Source organism: Melospiza melodia, chromosome 11, assembly GCF_035770615.1.
Source record: "Melospiza melodia melodia isolate bMelMel2 chromosome 11, bMelMel2.pri, whole genome shotgun sequence".
Lineage (NCBI taxonomy): Eukaryota > Metazoa > Chordata > Aves > Passeriformes > Passerellidae > Melospiza > Melospiza melodia.
The window spans coordinates 25,766,834-25,794,308 of NC_086204.1; the positions used below are offsets into that span (position 1 = coordinate 25,766,834).

The 27,475-nt window shown below is 44.1% G+C and overlaps 1 protein-coding gene across 1 annotated transcript; it reads right to left on the reverse strand.

The window, feature by feature from the left end:
* Positions 1–698: 698 nt before the first annotated feature.
* Positions 699–27,030, reverse strand: NRDC (nardilysin convertase). The gene is made up of 31 exons (XM_063166100.1): positions 26,687–27,030; positions 22,176–22,494; positions 21,928–22,009; positions 21,191–21,344; positions 19,464–19,537; positions 17,993–18,088; positions 16,944–17,066; positions 15,502–15,559; positions 14,503–14,576; positions 14,229–14,298; positions 13,782–13,859; positions 13,228–13,348; positions 13,091–13,149; positions 12,430–12,484; positions 11,125–11,229; positions 10,748–10,871; positions 10,178–10,264; positions 9,458–9,577; positions 8,684–8,735; positions 7,439–7,589; positions 6,287–6,414; positions 5,514–5,676; positions 4,807–4,838; positions 4,293–4,431; positions 3,850–3,897; positions 3,506–3,558; positions 2,810–2,893; positions 1,846–1,936; positions 1,442–1,558; positions 1,125–1,214; positions 699–912 (listed from the first exon to the last, which is right to left on the reverse strand). Exons 1-31 carry the CDS (start codon positions 27,028–27,030, stop codon positions 718–720), a joined length of 3,486 nt encoding a protein of 1,161 aa, XP_063022170.1. The 3' UTR covers positions 699–717.
* Positions 27,031–27,475: the final 445 nt, after the last annotated feature.

Here is a 27,475-nt window from a genome sequence, read left to right on the forward strand (position 1 = left end):
CTTGTTTTCCAGTTGAGTCATGATAAATTAATTATGTGAGATAGATAAGAGGTATTTGTTTTTCCACTGGAATAATCCTTGCAGCTAGCTAAACCTACTTCTTAAGTAGCTCATGAAGTAACAAAATGAGCATCTGCAGCATCCACAGGAGAAGTTTTCTGGACTCTACAGCCAGGCTTTCCAGCACGTCAGGAACCTCTGCCTTGTGTGCTTTGCTACAGTTAGTAATGATTAAGTAGCTAGATGTAGCAATCAAACTACTTTTCTCTCCACAGTGATGTCTACCTTTTATTTGATTTCATCTTAATTTTGTCTATGTTGCACATACAGAAAAACTACAAAAGCAGTGTGAGTTGGAAGCCTTGGGCTGTTCTCCCCCTCCCACGCACCGTCCCTGCTGCAGGAGCGCTGCAGATCCTTCCTGAGGAGCTGTCACTGCTGCTGAGGAGCTGCTGCAGCACTGCAGGGATGGTGCAGGCCAGGCTGGACACGAGGGCAGAGCCCACAGCTCCAGGCAGTCAGGGCTGTGCCTCTTCTTAATGAACTTGGGAAGGTGATGAGAGCTTGGCTGGAAACTTGAGGAAAGCTTCCTCAGTGTCTGAATGGGCTCTTCACCCCAGCTACCACTACAGCTCTGGTTTAATAAAAACAGGTTTGTCATGTTGATGTTGCAGAAAGCACCTGTATTACACGGCAGGGCAGGGCAAGGTATCAGTTTTATTTCAGTATTTTATGGTAAGGGAGAACATTCAGAGTTGATGTGTAGGCTTTGATGTCCTTGATGGAAGTAAAGTCACGCATCAAAGAGGAGGGGGGCAGTAAAACAAGATGAGGTATTTCACCAGATGAAGAGTTCTGTCCTGAGACAGCTGTCACCTCTGAGTCCCCTTCGTGCTTTCCATATCCAATCACCTGCAAAAAGGGACCAGAAGAGAAATTGGGATCTCATGCAGTGTTTCTATGCCCTGACAATTAACTTGAGATACTGAAATGCAGTTCTAACAAGAACACTACTTATAAATGAAGAAAATGTGGATAACCAGAGTAAAAGTTCCATCACACATCTCCTCTCCCACACTCTTACTGCACTCTGCTTCTTGAAGGTGGAGCTGACAGACACTCACATGTACACTGAGCACTTTCCTCTGGTTGCTTCTGTGGTCTTGGAACCAGTTGACCAGGTCTGCTTGTGTAATAGACTTGAGAGCTTCAATCTGAAACCCACAGCAAGGATGTTTTAGCAGCACAGTGGCAATTCAAGTAATTTTAAACATTAAAATATTTCCTCTGCGACCTCTACTCCACTGGATAAAAGAACCTTTTTAAAAGAACATGTAATTTTAGAGCCAGTGTGTCACTAGTAGCACAAATCCCATTTATGCTTTTGAAACTGCTGCAAAAGCAGTGTGGTTCTTGTGTCCCAGGGCTGCAGGACACCCACCTCCCGTGCCAGCCTGTCAAACAGGTACTGCTGGGTCACCACTTCATTCCAGTTCCTGTCCACTTCTTCCCCAAGGTGGGAGTCTTCACATTCCTTCAGTTTTATCAAAGCTGTTACCTACATGGGAAAAAGAGAATTAGCTTTAATGGGTTTCAAACTACCTTAATTGAACATCAGTCACTGCAGTTGAGAGAAATGCTGAATTACATTAACGAGGTAGCTCCTTGCTTCTGGAGCTTAACTGCAAATGGCCAGAGAATGGATGTTTAGGGAACAACAGCAGAACAGAGCAAGAGGCAGAGTTTAAAAGGTGAGGCCTTTATCCAGAAAACCTCAGAGAATCACCAGATAGCTGGAACTGAATCATGCAGCTCAAAGAAGAGCTTTTCAAGATGATTTTTTACCTGGGTGTTAAATGCCTCTTCAGTTAAATCCTTGATTTTCTCTTCAAAGCAAGAAAGAAACTCCTCTATTTTCCTGTCAACCAATTCAGAACTATAAGAGAAACAAATCATGTAATTAGGCAGGAAAAACCAACCAAATAAAAATCCACAAAATATTAAGGGGTAAAGTAGCAGCCCCCATATGATGAGGAAGGGAGAGGCTCACTGCTGTTATGCCCTGAAAACTCATCTGACAACACCTGGTGGTCAGTTTGTGCAGTGCTCTCATTTTCAGCTGTGCCCAGGCACCCCAGGAGCCTCTGCTGTGATGCTGCTGGGGCCCTGCTGTGCTGTCCCCAGCTGCAGCCCTGAGCCCTGCACAGTTAGGAGCTCCAGGATTGAAGGAAAATGTGATGTGGTGGATCCTGAGGTTTCTGACACATTAAAACCCTCACTGATGACACACACCTCAGTAGTGGAAGTGTCCAAATGTAAAAATGAGAGGCAGCAGCACTGTGCTAATTAAGCTTTCACTGTTATTTTTCACAAGTGGCACATTTTCTAAAAAACCCTGCAACTCTGGCAGGTCAAATGCTTGTAGTTCAAAGGGCCAGGTTTGAACAAAACCATAACAGTGCTGTGCCTGCTGAACATGAGCCACAGGAATAGCTAGGCAGGATTTACAGGATTTGAACTGGCAGAATAGCTCCAAAAGGGCAGGGGGATATTTTACTTAGTCTTGAGATTACTTTTCACTACTCAAGTCAGGACCACTGCAGTTTTAAGAAACTTGAGGCTACTGTTTTATTCAGGTGCTGGTTTTGAGTCAGGATGTTGTGACTGTCAGCAGTGTCCCTTCTGACATCCCCTTGAATTAAAAAATCCCTCTGTGGCCTGAAACAGGAGGGAAATCTCAGCTGGGAGCAGGTGCCTCCCACAGCCAGGGCTGGAAGTAGAGAAGAACTTTTCCTCACAGAGCACTTACTTGTATTTGGTTGCCTGGGTTGCCACTGTGACTGAGAAGCCAAGAATCCCAGAAGTGTTCCTGCAGGTGGGGTACACGTGGTAGCTTAAAAGAAAAAAGGACACAAGCACAATTAACTTTTCATTTACAGGACATGCTGCAAGTTAAAATAGTGTTGGTACTTTGGACAGAAAAATCCGAGATCTAAATTTGCAATAGTCTTATTTTCTTTGTTTTCTGCATTGCTGCTTTTCAGTGTTTTCTCAGCTTTAGGAAATCCTTTTAAATTGGGAGTGTTCATATTTGGGTTCCTGCAAACTCATCCAAGCAGAGTGAGAGACCCAGAGCTGTGAAAAGCCTGCTCCAGTTTCCTGGGGTAGCAGGGTGCCTCTGAGGGAGCTGCTCAGCACCACAGAGCTGCTGTGAAAACAGCCCTGGGGAAGGGGGGCTGAGTGTGGAAGTGCAAGGAACAACTTTGTGCTGAATAATTCTGAGTTAACACACTGGTAATAGATGCAATTCTCACAGAAGTCAAAAGCAACTTGGCTTGCGCTTTGTATTGATGGGTGCTTTTGTTTTTGAAATGTTGATGTTGCTGTTCCCATTACAGTAACTGAGGATCACCCACTGTGCAGGAAGGACTCCCAGAGTAAACCACCAGAGACCAAAGTAGGAGTGTGGGAGCAGGTGCAGGAGAATTCCTCCCACTGAACTCACCCAAGGGTCTGCTTGGTCCTCAGGAAGTCAAAGCAAGGCTCCTCCATGTGCATCTGAAACAGCACAAAGTACAGCAGAGGTGACACTGCCTGCAGGCCCTCGTGGGCTCCACACAGAGCATGGGGACACTGAAGTGCCCCTGGCCAGCCACCACTGCACTAAGGGAGCTCAGTCCTGTGGGCTGGGAGCTACAGAACAGTCTCCTGTGGTGTCCATCAGTGCAGCATTTGGGGACATCCACCCAAACATCTCAGCCAGGGGCAGAAACAGAACAACTGGGGGCCACTCAGCCTTGTGGCCTCAGCTCCAAGCAGTGTTCAGGGCAGACACAAACACAAACTTACCACAAGCAGCTCCATCAGGGTGTATTCCCTCAGGTTCCTGGCACCTGACTGGAATGACAATGAAGAATTTAGGGTGGGTTTAACATGATTGCTCAGACCAAGGTGATTTGTGGCACTGAGGGACAATTCACAGCAGGGACAGATGGGAAGTTCTGGTTTTCCCTGAGGGGACAGGCCCAGCCCAGCACCCAAGATCAGAGCTGGGGACACCAGGAAGCCACCACAGCACTGAGCCAGCTCCCAGCAGCAGTACAGGAAGGGAGGTGCTGGCTTCAGGGAACCCCCCACTTGGATTTCAGGGAATCCCACTTGGGTTGAGCCTTGGGGCACAGGGCCTGTGCTCACATGAGGGGTGTGTGTGTCCCCTCTGTGACAGCCCTGTGCAGAGCCTGCTCTCAGGGAGGGGTGGAGCCAGAGGAGCAGCCCAGCCCAGCACACAGTACCTGGTAATAGACTGTCACCTCGGAGTTGGCATCGCCCTTGTTGAGAGTTTTCACCTTACACAGCAGGTGGGTGTTGGGCAGATCCACCACCCGGAACTGCACGGGGCAGGGATGGGCCAGGGGGGCAAAGTGGAGCTTTCTAGGGGAGCACAAACAGCACAACTTCAAACACCTGCTCACACCTTGGCCAAAGCCAGGACAACACCCAGACATTTACACACTGCTCACACCTGGGCCAAAGCCAGGACAACACCCAGACATTTACACACTGCTCACACTTTGGCCAAAGCCACAGCAACACCCAGACATTTACACACTTGGTCTGACCTCATTTTCCCCTTCCCCAAACCAGAACTATGTCTGCTTAAACTGCCACCATCAACAGCCACCTCCTGCAAACACCAGAGGGAAGAAGGGAATTTCTCAGCACTCCCACTCTAACTCCCTCCTCCACAAAAGAATCTTGATTATAGTTTCCATATAATAAGCAATTAGAGAGTCAAGAGATACTCACTGAACAACATAATTCAGGAAATCCTTTGCTTCCTAGGGAAGAAAGCAAACATTAGTTTTAGTTAGAAGAGAATTATTACCCCAATTCACAACCACAGACTCCAGGGCAGCACTTGAGAGAGTGAGTAACAAGTAAGAGGAGCTGAGCTGTCCTGCTCCCTACATCCCTGCACACTGTCCCCAGTCCCTCCAGCCTCCTCTGCACCACCCTGCAGAGTCTCCACACTGCTTTTTGCACTGCCATGTCTCCAGAAGGAGAAGGCACAAGCCAAAGAAATAGCACATTATCCTCACTCCATGTGTTTGGCACTCCGTGAGGTTTAACCAAACCACACAGGCAAATTCCCAGGATAAATGTGCTCTGAGGGAAGCCTCCTCCTGTGGCACCACCGCAGGAATTTCTCCATATCAAATATATCAATACGCCAAACAACATAAAACATGGTGGCAACAGGAGAAATGGATCTAGTACATTTTTTCCCATCAGTTTAAACAGACATCTAGTACATTTTTTCCCATCAGTTTAAATCCAAAATTCCTGGAAATTTGTGTTCAAACAGGCAACTGTGGACTGCCATTGGCTTATCCCCAGGAGCACTCCTGAGGTGTTGGAGGTGACGGGACTCCAGACTGCCAGAGCAGAGCAGCATCAGAGCTCAGTGTGGTAAATCCCAGAGTGAGCACAGGAAGTGCCAGGGCTGCACTCACCCTGCTGGTGAAGTTGCCTTGCACGAGCCCCTCCACGAAGAGCTGTGATTTGAAGGCGGTGACGAAGGCGGAGAGGGCGTCGATGGAGAGCCCCTTCATCAGCGTCTGGTACTTGTCGATCATGGACCAGCGGCCGTGCTCCAGGATCAGCAGCCGCACGTCCCTGCGGGCCAGGGAACACAGCAGGGCTCATCAGGGCTGTGCCACCCCCAGCAGCTGCTGCTGCCTCCAGGTCACTGTGGGACAGCAGCTCCCTGGCCATGCTGCTGCACGGCTGCTGTGTCACAGACACATTTTCTGAAAAATCCTTTCTTTGGGATTTTTCCTCCTGAGAAGCCGAGAGGCCTCAGGAACAAAATGTAAACATGGATTATCTGCTGCTGTGGAATGCAACAGGTGCATCTGGGATTGGTTTCATGTGGTTGTATCTAATTAATGGCCAATCACACTCAGCTGGCTTGGACTCTGTCTGAGACACAAGCTTTTGTTACGATTCATTTTCTATTCTTAGCCAGCCTTCTGATGAAATCCTTTCTTCTATTCTTTTAGTATAGTTTTAATATAATATATATAATAAAATAATAAATCATCCTTCTGAAACATGGAGTCAGATCCTCGTCTCTTCCCTCACCCTCAGACCCCTGTGAACACCGTCACACTGCTGGGGCTCCCTAAGCTACAGCAGAGCCTGCAACCAGCCCTGTGAGCACAGAGCAGGGATCCCTGAGCTCCTCAGCTCAGCCTCAGCCACTGCTGCCCTCCCCAGAACTCACTTGGCCAGAGTCTCAGGTTTAATGAGGATGTTGTAGTATGTCTTCTTCAGCTGCTCTGTTATCATTTCAAAAACTGCTGGAGTAAAGCTGAAGTCAGACAAGTAATCGATGATGAGCTGAAATAGAAGCTGTAAAGAGAACAGTTTCAGTTGGGGTTTTTGTTGGTTTAATTTAATGCTGTACAATAATATAAAATTATCATTAATAAAATTATCATTATTGAGACATGGAGCATTACTAAGCAAATTCCTCCATTCTGACAGATGGTCTTCACTAAACAATTCTATCCCAAATGACTGTTCCAGAAGGGCAGTGTTTTTACACAGTGAATAAGCTCAATATCCCAAATCAATGGGAGTTTCCACATTGTATTGAAACAAATCTAGCCTGAAACCCCCAACATTTCTGTATTCAATATTCCATTTTTTCCTTTTACAGCTGACCAGCACAATGACATCACAACAGAGACATCATTCAGGATTAAAAAAGAGAATATTCAGACACTGCTGGTTGTTATTTGGCTTTTTCTGTTAACACTCCTATTAATAAATCTGACAAGTTATTAATGGTCTTAAAGCTCCAGCAAAGCTCTTGCAAAGGAAGTTAATGGTTGTCTCCACTGTGTCCTCTCTGCACCTGCCATGTCTTACAGGAATTTAGGGAATGGGAACAGGGACCCCCCAATCCTCTCAGCAAGCCAACACAGAAAATCTGCACCCAAAATGAGCATGTTCAGAAGCTGGATCTCAAAAGTCAAACTGAAACCAAAATCTCTTTTCAGACACTCTTCTCTAGACATCATGCAAATAGGCACAGCTTAGAGATGGAAAGGCTCCAATCCTCTTTATGGCCATGGGAGACACAAAGCTCTTTTTATAGGAAAAGCTGTTAAAATTTTAAAGGAGATACAGTTATTACTTAAAAGGAAGATTTAAGTCAGCCTGAAAGTCAGTAATTTGAGCTTGTGTAAGTTCACACAACTCCATCTTTACACATGTAAGCACAAGAAAAAGCAGCACATTTGCTGCATTACCCTGCCAGAGACCAATTTTTCTATTTAAAACACCTCATCCAACCATTCACAGCTCCAGAAAAGCACACACACTGCAAAGCTGCAGGCACAACAGCAGTGAGGAGAGGAGCAGAGCTTACAGGTAGTTTGTGATTGAATCCTTTCACTCTGATGATCAGGCCATACTCTCCAGCCACCAGCTTGTACTCCAGCTGAGCCACATCTGCTTCATAAGCTGGTTCCCCCAGGTTGTGGGAAAGGATGTTCACAAATGTATCAAACAAGACTATGCTGGAGGGAGAGAAGGGAGAGAAGAAAAAAAGGATGGACTAATTATGAAAGTTAAGCCTGATGAGCTTGATGGTATATGCAGTGAATTCCAACAGAAATGGAATTTTTGTAAAATGAGATTCAAAAAGAAATTTTCCCAAAAACCCAGAAATAGATAATGCAGATTTCCCTTTGTGCAAAAAGCACATGACACTACTTAAAAATGATCTAGACATCCAGCAATGTGTCAGGATGTCCTTGAAATGTGAAAAATTCCAGCTTCACAAGATTTAAGGTTTCTTCAAGGTAAGAATGCACATTTTAACAAGACAATACTCAAAACATGGAAAAATCACAGCAAATGAAATTATTTCACTTTGTGTAAAGGCCTGGGGAACAGATAGACTCAGTTATGCTCAATACTTGAGTAAATGAGATGATTATTTATCTACTAAGGTAAAAAATAATAGTAAGCTAGAGCAAAGCAGGCTACACAACCTGGAAACTACAGTCCCTGCTTTCAGGTTTTTGTTACTGCCTGGATTCCAATTCAAAGATAAAATTAACACCTCATGAAAACAGATTTAAAAAGGCTTTCCCAAAACCTGATTTGTGCAGGTCTTGGCAGGCTTATGCCAACAGCACTGTGACATTGGGTACAAGTGGCAATGGCAGCCTGAGGCAAGCCAAGTGCAGCAGGCCCAGGACTGCCCCCAGAGCTCTGCCTGACCCCAGCTGGTTTCCCAAGGCTGCTCCTGCCTCTTGTCCTGCCCCTGCAGGCTCCCAGGGTGCTGGGACATGCTCAGGACATGACTGTGGGCTGCTCTTTTTGAGCAGCTCCTTCTCTGAGCACTGCTGCTGTCACATTGCTCTTCCCCAGCCTTGCCCTGGGGAATATCACACCATGAACTCCTTACACACTGTTTGCTACAGGCAGGACCTGCTGCAGAACCACCATCACCAAACTGCAGATAAAACCACAAGGAAGGTGGAAGGATGTGAGAAAAGGACACCTTATTCTATTCCTGCTTAAAATGAAAGTGTCTTCCCAGTTTTTCACTAGGGATGGTAGTTTAGTTACTCTGCAAGGTAAGCATAAATAACAGAATCCTCACTTCTCTGCAGACTGCTGTATCAATGGAGAGATCAGATGGAATCGAACATAACCTGGGGAGGAAAAGGAAATTTCAATGAGCAATTGTACAGAAAGTGACATCTTTCTCAACTCAAATATATTTCCATCAAGTTGCTCTTAGGTGACAATGAGTTTAATGAAAATGGTCATTAATCTATAACACTTTTTTTCTTATTTTAAGTCATCATTAAATGTCTTCTCCATCTTATTCCAAAAATCTTCCCTTTGAAGTACCAAATATTGGAAAACAAAGCTGTGCTTTGCAGAATACTCCCATGGCATGACCACTATAAATAGAAAAAGAAAACTTCACAGAACATCTGTTTAAGAGACACTAAAAACTGTGACATTCTGCTTGAAAGCAGCAATATATTTTACACCCTTGTCTCTGATCCAGGCTGTATTTTTCTCTTCCTGTAGAAGACACTATGTCCCTTCTAATTAATGTGCTCCTTCCTTCTGAAGCCCCTGTCTCAGCAGCATGTTCTGTCTGCCCAATCCTGTCCCCACAGACTGTTCAGAAGTCAGTAAATTTAAGTGATTCCACTTTTCAACCTGAAGAATCAGCAGGGTGTCTTTGTTGCCTTAGCTCACCTGCTTCTCCTTTATTGTAGCTAATAAACATATCAAAAGGACCATGGAAGAGCTGACAGCAAGTTTAAATGGTGAACACTACCATGGATTATTTGCCTTCAAATAAATTCTAGCTGGTAAAAACAGGGTCTTGCTATTCAGAAAGCCCTCAGGCATTTACCTTTTGGGATTTTGAATTTATCATCCTTCCTGTACCAGAGACAGCCTTGCTGTGTGCTGAGTGTTTTGACTGGATATTCTGTCTCAGGGCAGTCAGAAACTTTCAAAGCAAAGTCAGTGGCTAACAAAGAGAAAAAGCACACCAAAACCACATGTTAGTGTGTTTCACAGACACAATCAGGCTAAATTCATCCAAGTCTTCAAAAGTATCAAAAAATACATTTTCCCCCTCCAGTTTTCTAAATTATTTGTGACAGCACTTTCCTGGACCCAAAGAATATCTCTTTTTCACTTCCACACCACAACAGTGGCTGAAGCAGAGCAGAAGAGGTGGCATCACATTCCATCCAGGACACAAGTCCTGGCTTTCATTTCTTTTGCTTTTGGCAACAAAGCCAGATGGTATTTAGATGCTTTCAGAAACAGGAGGATTAAGCAAATAAAATTCTCTTCTAAGGTGTCTGCATTAACTCTCACTGACTGTGAGGCCTACTCTGTTATGGATATATCATCTGTAATTTTATAGACCTTAAAATAACTCAGTTCTTAAGCTTATAAATAAAAGAAGAGTAGATAAAATCCAGCTGAACAGAGTGCTCATGTTTTTTTAATTTGCAAAAACTGGTTGATACCAGTTTAGGTTGTTTCTAAACACAGATTCTCAACGCAAATTCTCAAATAAATCACTGGGGAAGATTTCACTCATGCCCAGGTGCCTTACCTATGTATTTGTTCTCCTCTGGAAGGTGTAAATCTGGATTTAACTCAAAGTCACTGTCCCATAAATCACTCCAATAGCTGTCAATATCTGTTACAAACCATGAAATGCATTAGTTCAACAGGAAGGGAAGGCCATCCTATTTCCAGGCATCTTTTCCCAACCTCCAGATAGATCTGCAGTATCACAGCAGTTTCTTAACATCACCCCATTCCTCAGGATTCTTTCTGAATCCCTTCCTATAAAATCTTCTGGAGCAGGACTGAAGCAGCCCTATTAAAAAGCAAAGCAAGTCTGCCTCAGTAACCCAGCTCCCCCCACACCCTGTGCTCCACTGCTGTTCTTTCCCTGAATGGCAGCAAGTGCAGCTCACTGGGACCTCTGCCTGCCAAAGGAGCTGCAGGAGGGGGAATGCACTGGCAGCCAACAAAGAGCAGGTCTGGGTGCCACAGAGACTGATGGGGAGCTCAATAAAGCACTGAGGATTCATTTCCCCACTTGTATTTTGTGTTGCCACCCTTTTACTTTCTCTAATGCAGGAATCAGACATTCTCAGCTCTGCTGCTGTTTTACCTTCCATGCTGTACTGAGTCCCAAACCACTTCTCTTTGAGGTGACACTGGCCTTCATTGGCAGCAGACAGCAAAACCAGGTTGGCTCTCTGAGGGTTCAGCTGGTTCAGGGCATCAGCAATGATCTGCAAGTTCCAGACAATATTTCAGCTCAAATGCAGCTGACTGCTTGAGCCAGTAAAGACTTCTCAGTTGGAATGTAGGAAGAACAAGAAAAAACAAGCTTAAAAAACAGATTTGCTTTCTGAATACAACAAGTGTTTCAATTAATACAAAACCTGTGCTTGCATTATGTTTAATTACAAATGCCTGTATTACACAGCATGCACATGTTTTCCTTACATCAAAACATATAATCAGAGTTCAAAGAACATTTACCTCTGGCTTGTATTCAAACAAGAGTTGGTCTCCTGTCAGAAAATCTTCCTTCTGAAACAACTGCATGTTCTCACAAAGGTTTTCCACATAGTCAACTGGATCTGTCTGCAAGCAAAGAAATAAAGCTATTTGTCACATAATTAGAAACCCAAGATACCCATTTTCTGTTCTGAGAAGAGCTTGACTAGTCAGTTATGTTGAGCATGTGTTGGATGCTGTGCTTGTTACAGCATTTCGTTTCAGTTATTCAATTAAATATGTTTCATAACCATATCTAATGTTCAGTCTCCTCTGAGAATCCTGACATTTCAGCCACATCATCTTTGTAGAAGAATCCTTGATTATGCAGTTTACAGGCATGGAATCTACCAAGTTAAAGACCCAGCAGAAAGCACTCCTTGCCTCCAGGGGACACAAGCACAGCCCTGCAACAATTCAAGATCTGAAGTGACCTGGAAAGCACAAGGCAAGGAATTGCAGCTGCTGCATGAGTAGCTCTGGCTGTGCTCCTTTCCCCAGCCATGATGTGCAGGTGAGGAGGGGGAGTTCTCCTGTTGGAACCTGAAATACACATTGCCTTTCAGCAGGGTAAGGCTGCCTGGAGGACCAGGCTGCTCAGCTGCTGGCCAAGTGCTTTTGGGGTGTTTGCAGCAGGCAGCACAGGGCTGTACAGATCCTGGGGCAGACAGAGAGCACAGGACACCTGGAAAGAGCTGAGTCTTGGAAATGTAGTGGGAAACATGCCCAAGGATTTCCTAAGACACCAAACACCTGAGGAAACATTAAACCTTCCCTAGGCACCCCTTAACCATTTATACCAAGCCCATCATTCCTTAGCACAGCTCCATCTACCAGGCAGAAAACTGGGGTGCCATGACTAAATCATTCTTCTGCCCCTGGGAATCATTCACAACCCTGTCACAAGTGCACACATAAATCTATGTTGCTGCTGTATGGAGTATTTGTATGGATGGAATTGTTTTCCCAAAAGGAAATTTCAGTGCCATTCAAAGAAAAAAAAAACAAGTTAGCTAGTAAGAAACAGAACATGATAAATGTAGTAGGAGTAAGAAAATCTAAACTGAAAGAGCCTACCTAGTAGGTAAGGAATGAAAAATCAACATTAAATTCTGTTAGGGAAAAATCTCAATATTTCTCTGCCTAGAATCCATCTCCTTTCAGCCAAATACAACCTCATCAAGTGCACAATGTATTTCTTCTCAAATAGAACTTTAAAAATGTGTTTTAAACTGAAAAAGTAATTACTTTTCATGGTTTACCTATGTCAGAACAGAGGATAAATACCTGTTCCTGGTAGTGAAATTCATTAGCTTCAATCTTTTGTATTTCTTCCCATATTCTGCAAAGGAGGAAGAAGATAATAAAAGTGGATTTTCTCCATTATTCCAAAACATTTACCAAGAATCTTAATAAAGGAGCCTTCTAGGAAAGGCATCAATGATGGGATCAATGATTCATTCAGGTACAAGACACAGAAGCCAATATTAAATGCACTTCCCAAAATGGCATTTCTCAGAACTGGCAGAAAGTTCTTTCATTTTCCAAAGAGAGAGAGTTAACAAAGAAGAGTCAAAATCTGATACCAAATTAACATAAAGGCTAACACAAGAACACTCGGTCCTGACTTCCACAGACCTGGCTCAACAAATTCTTTTAAAATGAACACAAAACTGCTCCTGACCTCTACACTAGTTCAGCCTCCTAAACTGAAGGAATCACATCACAATAAGTGAAACTGAAAACCACCAAGAAATAAGCCTAAACATTTAGAAAATTTCTTTTTAAACTTTTTTAAACTGACATGTTTTCCACACAGACAAGTTTTACTAATGACTCCCTGTTTATGCTCCAGGGTATAACTCCACAAAAAGGGCAAACACTACAAATAACAGGATCATGGAGAAGGACACCAGCACAAATATCTGCTGGAGTGGCAAACACTTGCCTTTGATCTGGCCCCCTTTTCTGCAGCATCTTCACATACTGGAACACAACGTGGGCCACCTGCAGACAGAAAGGAACACATTAATCTGTCCAGCCATGAGGGGAGCAGCAGGAAAAACAAGCTGCAGGACACCATACCTCATAGAAGTGCTTGTAACCTTCATCAGTCAAAGTCACAGAAATGCTGAAGATGGAGTAAGTGGAGTTCTGTTCAAACCCTGTCTCTCCATTTCCTCCATACAATGCAAGGGCCCAAAACCTATGGAAGAGTGAAAGGTATTTGTTAATTAATCCTTTCAACTTTGTTTGAGCTTAGCTAGAAGCAGTATATCACAAGGTATCTTTATTTCAGAGGCTTTCAATCCATTTACAGTTTACACAAAGCTTTTCCAGTTTGGGGATGTGACCTCAGGATACAGAATTAAAGAAAAACAGTGAAAAAGCTAAGTAACCTTCTGGAGATCTCAAAGATCAGTCAGAGATACACCTGATCCATGACTCACAGACAAAAATCCCATTTATTTCTTACTTGGGTTTATCATCACCTCACAGAATATCACTACAAAACACTGATAAAAAAGGCAGGCTTGGCCTGCTTTTACATCTATAGAAAATATAAATAGACAAAATAGAGTTTATCTATATTTGAATGAGATCAAAGCATTTAATAACCATGCTTAAAAACCACATACTTTTTCCTAAGGAAAGAAAGAACACTGCCTTTGCCTTCATGTCCCACCAGCCAGGAAATATAATGAAGAGGCTTCACCCTAAGAGAAAGTTTAGAGGAGGAGATTAGATGCCAGGAGGTAACACATTTCACAGAAAGAATTCAAATCACTGGGCTAATGACTAAAATATGCACTGTCTCTTTTTTCAGGGCAAGTTTTGCATTTTCAGGCAGAATTAAGATAATAAGCTGAAGTGTGGGAGTTCAGAACATAATGACTGATCTGAGTCAGCGAGGAAAGGAATTGTATTTGCAGCAGTTGAATTCATTTTTAAATTAATTCAGCTAGGGGGCTAGCTGAACCAAAGTAATCAGTTAGACAAGTAAATGAGATTCTTTGGTTTGTTGTGAAAGTCAATAAATTATTCACAGCATAAACAAGGTAGAAGTAAAATGCAGCACAGTGTACCTGTAATACTGTTCTTGTGGGGGAAGTGCCCAAGTGATGGTCAATGAATGAACTTTCCTGATTGGAACAACTGGACACAAATAAATTGATTAATTATAAATATGCGTGACGAGACAGAGACAAGAAATTTTACATAATGCAAAAGAAAAGTTAGAAAGAATAGTTAAAAGCTGTTTTAAACCACACAGAATTACTCTACAAAACATCTGGATCACCCAAAGAAAATTTCTTTCAGCATGCAGGTATTCAAAACACTTAAATCCATTTCACTTACCTCTGTAAAGCTTGTGAAACTCTGGTGTGTCAAAAGGCTGAGTCAGATGGCCAAAGCTGGGCTTGGGTAAACCACTAAAAAGCAAAATGGAAGTGTGATGTCACTGGCAGGGATTCAAGGCTACACTGAGATACTCAAAGGCATCAGAGAGGACACCAGAGAGCCTGCACAGGGCCCATTTCCCTTTTTTAAGGGTGCAGCCCAGCACTCCCCCAGCCCCAGGGAGGTTCCCTGGGAGGCAGCCTGCTCACAGTTATAACTGAGCAATTAACCCAGGTGTGGATACCACCCCAGCACCTCCCCTTCCTTCTGTACAAGAGCACAAAACCTGATTCTGTACAGCCAAGAACAGCAAACAACATCCTGAGTTCACCCTGCACCCAAGGAATCCTGATGGATTGTCCTGTGGGGCAGGAGGGAGGAGCAGGGAGTGGCCAGGACAGACAAATGTGTCTCTGAATGGCATTAGGCTCTCACAAGAGCATTGCCAAGCACCAAAGGGAAAAAAATGCTTTTCAAGTCAGCAAAGCTTTTGCAGATCCCCCTTTTTAGAGGGCATACTGGATCAACCTTTAAAAAAAACATTAATTTCTAATCCACTGCCACCCTATGAATGACACTTAAATTCCAGAGATGTTAATTAATTTTGCTTCTAATTATTTTTGAAACAAGGCAAAGATAAGCAATGTGAAATGATAATCTAAGTTTGTAGGACTTATCTTAAAGTCAAGGCATCAGCACATATTAAGCAAACACTGCTCCAAGTTAGCACCACACAGCTCACAGCCTAAATAATTGTTAAGCAGAAACAAAGTCTTCCTGGAACAATTAAAAGTGGTCTTTAATTTTAAAAATTGCCTCTTTTTTTCCCCCAGATAAGAATGTTAATTAACAAATGGTAATTTCCTTTGTTTCTCCAGTAAGGGATTTTAAAAAAATGTCATTTTAAAGAGATAATTTTATCATCTGCAATGTCTTTATGCATCAAATGAATCTTACTTATTTGGGATCTCAGAGAAGATTTCTGTCACCCACTTTTCCAATGTATCCAGTGTTTCTAAAAAAGAGAGAAGAAAGACAGAAATGCAATTTCCTCAAGATCTAAGACAAGTTACCTTATCTCACCAGTTCAGTTATTTCAAAGAAGCTGCAAGTCAGTGTATTTGAAAACTGCAAAGTTCTAAATTATAAACTTCAAAGCTGTTGGTTTGAACCAATTCTTAACATTTGCTGAGCTGCATCTGGGGCCACAGCTCTGGGTTGGTGTAGGGGGCTCAAATCCCAGGCTGACACAACTGGGATTTAAAGTTCAGCAGTGTCTGGAGTGACTGCAGAAGGAATTACTGTCTTAGGTGATCTACAAAATCACCAGGACTTGCAATTCTTTCCATGACTCTCTAGATCATACACAGGAATTTTCCCTCTCAAACTCAGTCCTGCAGTTCTAAGGATTCCTTCTCCCCATCCTCTTTTCTGAGGGAAATAAGTCACAAACCAGAAAGGTTTTTTAAAATAAAAACATTTCTTGTTTAAGCAACCATTCTGAACTCCAGAAGTGATGTTGTATATGCAAACTACAGCAGGAAAAAAGTCTGGATGGGGTAGGAGGAGGATTTGCTGCTGGGTTTGTTTCAACAGAGAAGGAAATACAAAACTGACCTGGCTGGTTATCAGGTACCACCATTTTCTTCTCAAACACACAGAAAATATAACAATCCATCACTGGCTAAATGACTATTCAAGAGGCATTCAGCACCCTAAGTAGTTTACTGTCTAGACCAAAATTAAAAGCAAAGGAGAAGAAAAGAAAGAATGCCTCTATTATTATCATCTCCATGTTAGAAATAGGAATTGTAATCAGTTTTAGCATTCAACAAAACTCCTCCCTAAACACAAACCTAACTTGAATAACTTCTGACAAATGTGTTTCTTCTGTTCTCAGCAAAAACAACACATAGGTCTGCAGTTCTCCACTGAAAGAAAATTCTAATCCATTTGTATAGAATTTTTCAAGCTATGGGGGAAAAAATAGAACTTCTACTCCTCCTAGACAAACAAGGAAATTGGGAGATTCAGTCTCAGTGTCCCCATCAACTACTGAGGAGTTCCACTGTTGATGGCAGAGAAATCAGCAGCATTAATTCATTTAAGTGGCTTGACTCTTCATTGCTACAGGATTATTTCTGAAATGTTATCTTTGAGATTTTCCCTTCTGTGTTAACATGGAACCCACTGAAAAGGTTTCTCAAGAAGCAGCAGGGTGACAATAACACAGCACAATTGCTCAGGTCCCGCTTCATTTGGAAACCAGGCTAAAATCTACATATAAACACCCTCTGCAGGTCTGGACAAACCACCAGACTGGCTTGGGCTACAGCTGGACTGGCTCCCAAAGCCCCCAAGGCAGCAATGAGGCTGCTTTTAAGGAGAACTGATGTTACCTTTAGACTGGACAACCAGGGTCATGTAGTGAGCAGAGTAATGGCGCTGCCAGAATTCCCTCAGCCTGGTGTAGGTGTCGATGTTGTTCAGTTTGGGCTCGTGCTTGAGGGTGTCTGCATTACCTGCAAACATCACAGGGCAGGCAGGTCAGTCATCCACACAGCAAGAACACACCTAGTGAGAGTTCACTTCCCTCCCTAGCTCCAATCATGGTAAAGCACATTAAAAATACCAAACAGAAAACTGGAGTGAAAGGAGTGTTAAGTGAAACTGGCTATTTTCTGATTTCTGGTTCTTATCCAAAGCACAGCTGATATTTTTATATCAGGAAGGCCAGAGTCCTCCTGCATTATCACATCTCCCACAGGTCCAGCTCACTGTGTATTGCCAGCTATTCCCTCACCAATGGAACTTCCACAACAGCAGAGGGAAAAAGAGGAGGAAATATGAAATTCAGTTTATGTCACCACAAAAATTTATAAAAACAAGCAACACTTCAAAGCTGGTAACTCTAATACCCATCAATCACACCGCTATTTACACACTCAGCAGCACCACAGGGTGTGGGACAGAGGACTGGACTGTCCAAGGACAAATTTCTATTTTGCTTCCCTCACATGGCTGTGAAGGTCTAACCCCCAGAAATTCAACAGTGAATGATTTACTTTGAAAAGCCTCCCTTGACAGACAACCAGAAATAATTAATTTTTCCAGGAAATTCTAATAGCAAAAAAAACCAAGCTTAAGCAAGATGGAGCTGACTCAGAGAGCACCACCTCTGTGTTAAGAGAAAGTTCCATAATTATACACCTTGGGCACCCAGCTATAACATAGCAAAAAGCAGAAAGAAAAGTATCTTAAAAAGGAGACAGCTGCTTTTATTCCCAACCATTTTCCTGTAAAATGGATAATTGCTTGAACTCTTCTGAACAAGTTTAATGGTTGCTGTGATATGACAGTTCATGTTAGTGCATCTAACCACTCAAACTTCTACGTGGTTACAAATTTAAGTATCATTACTATTTTGTAACAGAAATACAGGACTTACCCCAAAAGAATTTCTTCATAGGATGTCCAGGCCTGGCAAGACTCCCAAATAACATTTCTTTTCTGTTTGCATCAGAGGGCCTTGCAAGCTGATACTCTGTTAATTATAAGAATTTGCAGTGGCATGCATCAAAGTTTGACATCATGTTCCCACAAAACAAAGCACAAATCCCAGCCAAACTGAAAAGGAGACATACCACACAGATGAAGTCTGAAATTTCTTTTAATATATGAATGCAGTAGTGAAATAAGAAAGTAGTAATGAATACAAGAGGAAAAATGTAGCTGTTAAGTAAAGAAGGTGTTAGAAGTAAAGGAAGTGTCAAGAAGGAAAAGCATGTAAAGCACCAACTTGTCCTGTCTGAATGCTCTGATTATGTTAAGTTCAATGGGGACAAAATTAATCAATATTATACAGGACCAGGCCCTGCAGTAAGAGCCAGAGAACAATTAAAAATCTGTTCCTACCATATGTCACACAGACCAACCCCTAGCCTAATAATGACACAAGAAATTGAAAGGTGAGCAAGATAAGTTTCTAAAAATGCAGTTTTACAACCACTTTACCGTAATCTAAAAATGGGGCTCTGCCAAAATCAATTCACCCTCCTGAACTGCATTTTCCCATTCCTGTTTTGCTGGCAATAACAACCATGTAGAGCAGAGCTGTAAATAATTCCTGTGGCTGGGCTCTCCTGCAGCCAGCTCAGCAAGCTGACACCATTTCCTGGGCAGCACATCACCATAGTGTCCCTGCAAGGCCAGGACTGGCTCTGCACCACCAAGGTGTAAAATGGCTGCAGCTGCTGAAGAACCACACCTCAACTCAAAGGCAGCTCCTTGTTTACACTGACTTTTATCTAAATTCAAAGATCAAATCACCCACTTCTCCTTGCCAGAAGACAGATAATGAAAATTAGTTGGAATAAATATTTGACCTAGTTGGGATATCTGCTGGTTTCTTCCTAAAACAGTGACATTTTAGAGGCAGTCAGTTCTGTGCCTGGTTTAATTTCCTTCTGGGAAGTGACTTTTTAGTTATTCAGGTGTTAGAAGAAGGAGACAAGTAAAATCACCTCAACTTATTGTATTAACTCTGCACAGGACTGGAGAGAGCTCTGGGGCTGTGCTGGAGCTAAAATCATTTTGTTCACTGCAGGGCATCCACATGCTCATGTGCCCTGCCACTTTCTGCCAAACCACTTCAGATTATTAATTTCCAATTAATGAAAATGTGAGGGCAAACTCTCAGAGTGCTGGCACCACATCCAGTCTTTCTTCCTCTAAAAGCCACTGATATCCAACAGCCACAAAGCTTCAATTCAAGAGTTTCATCTCTTTGGTAAATTATGTGAAGTTAACTGAAGTGCTTAGAAGGGGAGTCCAATACAGAAACCAATAAACAATATTAAAAAGTAGGTTTTGTTTGAAGAAGATGGGCTAAACACACAGGAAAAGATTCTCTTACTTACCACTGTCTACAGCCTCCACTTCTCGATCTATGGCATCTCTGATCATTAATGGGTGAATAAAGAATTGTGCCCACCTATGGAACAGAAAAATTCATACACTTTTCTTCAGTGTTTATTAAACTAGGCCAAAACACCAGTAATTAAATCCAACATCTATTTTGGTTTACAAAGTTGCCTGACTTATTAGGATCTATGTCATTCTTGACTATGATGTCTTAAAGAAAGACAAAAGCCACCAGAAAGCAAAGGGCAGAACTTCCCAGCTCCAGAGTGGGACTGAAGTGGTTGGATGCAGTAGGATATGGGTGCAGGACTATCTGCATTACATCCTGAAAATGAGCCACACCAGTGATCCACCTAGTCTGGGATCTGGAGAGAACAGGGACCAGTATCAGATGCTTCAGAGAAAATCCCAGCTGTTCCTCAGGAACAGCATGGCCACAGGGCAAGTTTCCTCTTAACTCCATGAAACACAAGTTTCTATATCCATTACAATTTTATTATCTACCATAAAAGTCAGTGTTGTCATCCAAATAAATTTCTTCTGTGTCCTCAGAGAGCAGAGCACTGGAAAGGGAGAGATCTGCAGCGCATGGAGACTCTGCAGAAGGCTGCCAGAGAATCTAATAGTTCTGGTTTATTTGCTGAGGGTTTTTTATGAAAAACTGAGCTGGCTGAAGCAAAAGGTTAGGAGCAATAACAGGTTAAAAGTAATATATCTGTGATGGAGTTCTATGGCCAGAAGACCCATTACATTGAAGACAACTGAAAGGTGATGTCTTTCCATTTCTTCACATCCACAAGTGCTTGAATGAGCAGAATTCATCCTCAGCACTCATTTATCTCCTTTGTATGAGAAGTTGTCCTACAGAAGTCCTAATTTCTGTTTCCCTCTGCACTAAGCAAGCTGTTGTGACAGATTGCAATTATATTTTTTTGATTCTTTTGCACTTCCAAGCATCTTAAAAAGCTGAATTAATCTGCAAATGGAAGCTGAAATTGGCCTAGTAAAGTAAAATTTAGGTTATACTTGGAAAAATGTGCAAACATTGGCTCTTGTGTCAAAGTAAATTTGCAGTGGAGCCTATTCTCCTCCTGAGATATTTTATGGCATCAGGAATATTCAGCTACATCCCTATGAATGAGAAATTCCTCTCACTAAAGGAAACCATGCCAACCAGTGGAGCTCTGTTGTTCCCAAAGCACAAAAGAGCAAGTTAAGCACTTTCTGGCAAAAGAGACATTCAGAAGTGAATAACCTGCACGGGGTTAAATGCCTCCCTCTGAGACACACTTTGTACCACAACTTTGAAGGCTGCCTGAAACAAACTAACAATTTAGAAGAAACAGTAACTCTACCAGAACAGACATTTCAAAGGATGAGTCCCTGGGATTCTGGGAGCACTTCCCCTCTGATCAGTTGTCACGTTGCATAACGTTTCTCCCGTCACCAATGCTACCACTTTAAGAGTGCCAAAACAATCAAAGAGCTGCATGTGTTAAGATTTAAACATAGGTCCTACATAATCCCACAGCAAAAAAACCAGCAACATATCCAAAGGGAAACAGCACTTCCCTAATTCAGTATCACTGCTCTAATGCAGGGAGCCATGGAAGTTCAGCAACAGCTTTGATCATCCCAAAATGAAAAACTGGACAAATACACCCAAGCTCCTGAGGCATATACAGACATAATTAACACCTAGTCAGCATTCATACAAAGTTACCTATCCAGGGCCTCTTTGAAGTACTTCCTCTGCACATCAAACTGGAACACTGTCCTCTCACAGTCCGTGGAGGCGTTGTCACCACCGCCGTGCTTCTTCAGGAACGCATCGAAGCCGTTCTCATCCGGGTACTTCAAACTGCCCATAAAAACCACTGCAACAAAAAACCACCAACAGGGCCAAAATGGCATCAATCTGTTCCTCCTGACTGCAGCTAGAGCAACCCCTCTGTGACTGACCCACAGCCCACAGGCAGAGGAAATTGAGGAAATTACTGAATACCAACAGCCTGGCTGATGTGCCCAGTCCCTGCTGCAGTTTGCCTCTGACAGTGCCCTCCCAGCCAGGCATGAACAGCATTTTGAAACACACCTGGTCAGAAACTTCACGTGGTTTCTGTGTCCACACTATTAATTCATCACCCTTCACCAGGAGACAAAGGTCCATAGCTCCAACCTGGTCTACAGAGCCACAGGTAAAATAATTCCCCTCTATTTAATGGGTAACAAATAAAGTTGATACAAACTAATGCACAGCTTGGCAAATAATATGAGACACCTTCTGCCATATTAAGAACTCCTTACTAAGTCAGTATTTATATCAAATCACAAGCTCATGGAAATAAATTCTCAAACAGCCAAATTAGGAATTGATACTAAATACTCCAGAAATGCAGAGCTACATAGCACCCATTTTGCACTGAAGCTGGAGGAGATGAAACAGGAGCAGATACATACTATGTTCCAGGAAGTGTGCTAATCCAGGCAGATCTTCAGGATCAGAGAAGCTGCCAACAGCAACACAGAGGGCTGCTGCAGACTAGAGAAAATACAACATTCTCAGTAAAAGCTGCTTCAGGAAAATGACAGAAGTACAAGATGAATCAATTGGGACAGGCACAATAAAAAGAACACCTAATCACACAGTTTCAGACTTCAAGAAAGTTCACTAGATATTTTTGCACCCTACAGCTTTAAGTACATACCTGCTTTTCTGAACAACCTCTCTTTCTTGTCTCTTCCTTTTCAGCCAGCTCTTCTAATTCACTGTCCTCAGAATCATCGAAATCCTCATTATCTCCATCACTGTCCTCACTCTCATCCTCCTCATCACACTCATCATCATCTTCTCTGCCATCTTCAATCTCAGCTCCAGAGTCATCATATTCATCACTGCCCTCTTCAGAATCATCATAATCATCATCATTATCCTCCTCCTCCTCTTCTGAAGATGTTGGGGCACCATCCAAGTAATTCAAATCCGAAATCAAAAGTGCACATAAGCCATTCTGCAGTTTGATATACCTGAAAGAATAATTTTGTGCAATGAATATGTTCATTTCCTAAGTCTGAATTTTTAGAATTGTAAAAATTTCATTATTTCATGTAATTCTTAGAGAGTGATTTCCTAATGAAAATCTGAATGGTAGCCAAGACTGAGCAGTTTTATAGCAGGAAAGTAATACATTCTTCTGCTATTCAACAGCTCTAGGAATAAGAAGCAGTTCAGGGCAGAAGCAGAAGCCATAAGGTGAAGCTCACTGACTTTGGCTTTTATTCTTCTCTTTGTGAAACATTTAAGCTATTAGCACTCACTTAATGCACTCAGGACAGGCAAACCTGAACTTCAACCATCTTTTAGGCTTGTCAGGCTCTTGGAAACAGGTATGATGTGACAGAATGAAGATCTTAGCCTTTGCCTCTAGGTATGCCCCAGAGCATTTGATTTGATTTGTTTTCATCAATGGTTTCTAATAACTGGGGTCTGCAGATGTAGCAGGCAAGTGTTGGAAAGGAGAGAGCTCCTCTGCAGGCTCCACAGAACCAGGCACAGGGAACTGGCTGGGTGTCACAGACATTTTTGCATAAAAATCCTCTCTTTGGGATTTTTCCTCATCTGGGAAGCTGAGGCCTCAGAAAGAGAATATAAACAATAATTATCTGCTGATGTGGAATGCAATAGGTGCACCTGTGATTGACTCATGTTCCATGTTTACAATTAAGGGCCAATCACAGGACCAAGCTCAGGGACAGATTCACAGAGAGCTCTCTTGTTTTTAGATTCCTATGCTATTCTTAGCTTAGCAGCTTCTGAACTTTTCTCTCTATTCCTTTTAACATAGTAATGATGTAATATATATCATAAATCAATAAATCCAGCCTTCTGATCATGAAGCAAGATTCTCATCCATCTCTCTCACCCTGAGGAACCCTCACGAGCCATGTAACAGCTGGGCTACTATCAAGAAGCAATAAACAGTTCTCTCTGTGTGTTTATACACACACACAAGTTTTTAAACATGTGTGTATACATAAAAATAAACCCCCACAAGCCCTCTGTGCAGCACCCTTCTACACTTTTCTCTCTGAGGACTGCAAGCACCAATGCTCTGCTCTACAAGAGCCCTCATCAGTATTCATTTACCATCAAATCTGGAACAGAGTCACAATTTATCAATTTAGCCAGAGCATCCCTGCCAGGAGCTTGCACCAGCAGCAGAAAGGAAGGAATGCTGGTCCAGAAAATAATTCATGCACCCTGTGAACCAGTGTGTTAGAGACCTGTGGTATCTGATCCAGCAGAAACACACACACACAAAAAAAAAGCAAGCTAGAATAAAATAATCCCATGGTCACATCCCACGCTCCCAGAAAGATCTGAGCTGCAGAAGCACAGAATCACAGAACAGTCTTTGTTGGAAGGGGCCTTTAGAGGTCATCTGCAGCTCCCCAGTTTGTACCAGACTCTTGGAATGTGTGGAAAGCCTTGCCATGTGGACACAGCTCCTGGACTACCAAGTCTATGAAAAAAGCTAATGAACAAAGTCTGACAGCTGTGTTAAGGTTATGACTCATGACCCAAGAGGAGGTGACAGCTTACTCTGGGCAGGGCTCTGTGATCCTGCACACACCCAGTTCCCTGCTGCAAGACTGCTGAGCAGGACAAATCTGCTCTAGCCAAAAGCAAAGTGCCTTTTGACTCATTCCAACTACAGCAGGCACTGTGCAACTTGCAGGGATGCTCAGAGAGTGCTGGAATGTCTGTGAACAAAGTGAATCCTCCTGCATTCTGAAAGCACATTTGAGAACCACTCCCACCAGATACAAGTCCCACTGCACAGCTGCAGCTCTCCTGAATGTCCCAAAACACAAATGCACACGTGGGCAGCTGAGAGCCAAAGCCCTGACAGCCCTTCCAGCACTTCCTTGTCCACACACAACCTCTGCCCTGCAGGTTTGCACTGCTCCTGGAGAACCCCAGCCCCGGTGGGGGCAGAGAACAGAACAGGGCTGCTCCTCCCACAGAACAATGTGCCACAAAGCTGCTCAGCCAGGTGTACCCAGCAGCTGATCCTCTGCACAGAGCCCCATTAGGCTAATGGAGCAGATTATACTAATTTTACATGGCTCATCTGGAGGCTCGTGGGTGCTGCACCCAGGACAGAAAGCAGCAAGGACAAGGCTGGTGCTGCTGGATGGAGGCTCTCAGATTTCACTCCAGCAGGATTCAAACAGCTTAGGTTATCCAGAGCACAGGCACCACTGACACAGGTGTTCTTTACTTTTTCCATGGTTCAGTCCAATGGAAAAGGACAAATGTAACTAATATCCACTAGCACACAAAATACAGTGCCAAAAATGCAATGGCATAAGGTAGAAACAGAAGCAAGCACAGTTCAATTGCTTTTTTGAAGGACTATACAGCATTGATGCAAGTGAGGCCAAATTATAAAATACTTAGAAATAGTGCTTAAATCTCCTGAATAAGTTTAAACAGGATTGTTCTCACACAAAGTTTTTCTTTGACAATTGTTTAGAAGTTAGTACTGAAATACAATGCATGGTAACAATGAGAGAAATGCTATAATTTCACAAATGATGATAAATACAGGACCATGAAATTCCATATATGGATACATGTAAATACAATACACATTTTTGGTAAATATAACCACACAGTTACAGCTCTAATGAGCAAACTTTTATAATGACAAATATTTTGTCCCAACAAACCCACTTCAGAAAATACATCCTGGTATCTACATCAGAGCTCCTTTGGTGTTGTGAATGTTATTTGAGAAAGCAAAATAAGACATTTTCCATGAAGTTAAGACTGATGTCAGCAGACACAAACACTGAGCCCACATCACTGAAGCATCAAGGGGGGAAAATGTGTCAGCACCATCACATCACCTGCCAGGACACTCCCTCAGAGCTTTGGGACATCACACCTGGCCACAGGCTCAGTGTGGCTTTGCTTCCAGACACACTGAGCTGCTCTTCCATAAGGACAGTGTCTGTGCTCTGTCAGGCTCACAGAAATCAGTCTGAAAGGATGCAACTCTGTGCTTCCAACTGCAAAATCCTGTTAAGAATGGACAGTGGGATTTCTGCAAGATTTTGGTATTAATTTATGCTATAAGCAAACACTAACTCTCACATGCAGAGCCTCAAATTACACAGTGACAGCCTTCAATGGATTTCCAAAGTTTCATCCACCAGAGTGCTGCTTCAGGCAGCAAAGGCAGGAGTTTCTCAACATCAGCACTGTGAGCTTTGCACGAAGACAAGCCTGCCACAAAGCAGCATGACTAAGAATGCCATCAGGAGAGGCAGGCAGAGATCCAGAGGAGGCAGCAGGGAAGTAGGGCAAGAAGGGAGGGAGCAAGTTTCTCCCTGAGCCAATGGGCACAGCCCTCCTCAGGCAGCCAGCAGGGAATCTCGCTGCCAGCCAGTGGCACTGCAAATCCAAACTTCAGCCCCAGGCTCAGGCAGCACATTCTCCACTGGCTGCACAGATTGGACATCATGAAAAGTAAAGATAAAATTTTAAAAGCAGCTCGAACAAGGGCTGAATAATACCCTGTCTCACAGGAAGAAGTTACAACAGTGTCCTTTCAAGAACAGACTGTCTTACAGCATCCAACAAGCTCAACCTCTGCTGGAGTTCTCATCCGAGTCTCTCGCTGGCTCTGGGTCAGAGACACTGTGGGCTGTGCTGAGGCAAGTTGATCTTTTTCATCACTTTTCGGGGTATTACTCAGAAATAGTGAAATAAAACCACAAACAAAATGGCAGCCTAAAAGCACTTTGCCTCAACTCACAGATACATTTGCGTTAAAACTTAGAAGCTCATATAAACACGAAGAGTAGCAGTTTTTAAGTTGGGATCTGCTCTGAAATACTTAAACACACTTTGCACTGACGGCTTTCAGAGGAGCTGCCGGGCCGAGGGCTGCGAACCGAACCGGCCATTGCTGTGCCTGGGAACACTCGGCAGCGAGCAGCCCGGCACAAGGGCCGATCCTCCGGCCCGGTGCCCGCAGCCTCCCTCAGGACGAGCACACCCTCAGGACGAGCACACCCTCGGGACCGCCGGCCCCCCTTCCCCGCAGCCAGCCCCAGTGCCCCGGGACCAGCCCGGCTTCCACCCCCGGCTCCCCGGCCCACCCCAGCCCGGCTGGGCTGCCCCGGGGCCAGCTCGTCCTGCCCTCACCGGTACTGCTTGGGGTCGCTGGGGGACTTGACGATGTCGGGGTCACCGAGGTTGTGTTCGGGACCGGCCCCCCCGCGCTCTTCCTCCTCGTCCCCGTGAGGCGAGCGGCCCCCGGCGTCGCGGCCCCCCTCCGCGGCCTGCTGTCCCACCGCGAGCTCCGGGCTGCCGTAGCCGCACGTCGCCTTGTTCCTGCCGGGCATGGCAGCGGTGCCGCCGCTCCACAGCGGCCGGACAACGGCCCGTCCCCGCCGCCAGCCCCCGGCCACGGCCCGCCCGCGGGGACCCCCGGCCGCCGCCGCCCGCCCGCTCCGAGCGAGGGCGGCCGCTAGAATGCGCATGCGCATAGCTGCGCGGCGCTCCCATTGGTGGACACAAGGCTGCCGGCGTGAGCGGGTGGGGGAAACCATGGGTGGGAGAGTGAAGGGCTGGGTCTGGCTGCTTTCAAGAATCGGGCGGAGCGGGCAGAGAAATCAGAGGAGTGAGAAAAAGGCGGAGGAGCGGATACAGACTTCGGGGACTGCTCTATGCGCCGCCTCATTTCAATGAGTATGCCCGCCCGCCGCCTGAGCTGTGCTCCCCTGCTCTCTTCTTGGAATAGTCCAACAGCCAGCTGGCGGAAGTCAGCCTCCTGCCCTCAGCTGCTTCACCGATTGGTTGGGCTGGCTGTCGCTCAAGCCAGCAGGGACCAATCAGCTCTGGAGCCGGCTGCCGGCGGCATGGCGGGTTCTGTGGGTCGCTGTTCCCGGGAAGGCGGAACGCGGCGCGTCCCGAGCAGCGCAAAGGCCGCAC

Bases quoted from the DNA above. Each gene is read 5' to 3' on its own strand.
- NRDC (XM_063166100.1), bottom strand. From the start codon at position 27,030: ATGCGCATGCGCATTCTAGCGGCCGCCCTCGCTCGGAGCGGGCGGGCG. The intron at 21,345-21,927 runs GTATGTATCTGC...TTTTTGTTGCAG, and splicing joins AGCACACTTCCTGGAACATA to TGGTTTTTATGGGCAGTTTG. The intron at 4,432-4,806 runs GTGAGTATCTCT...GTGCTCCCCTAG, and splicing joins TTCCTGAATTATGTTGTTCA to AAAGCTCCACTTTGCCCCCC.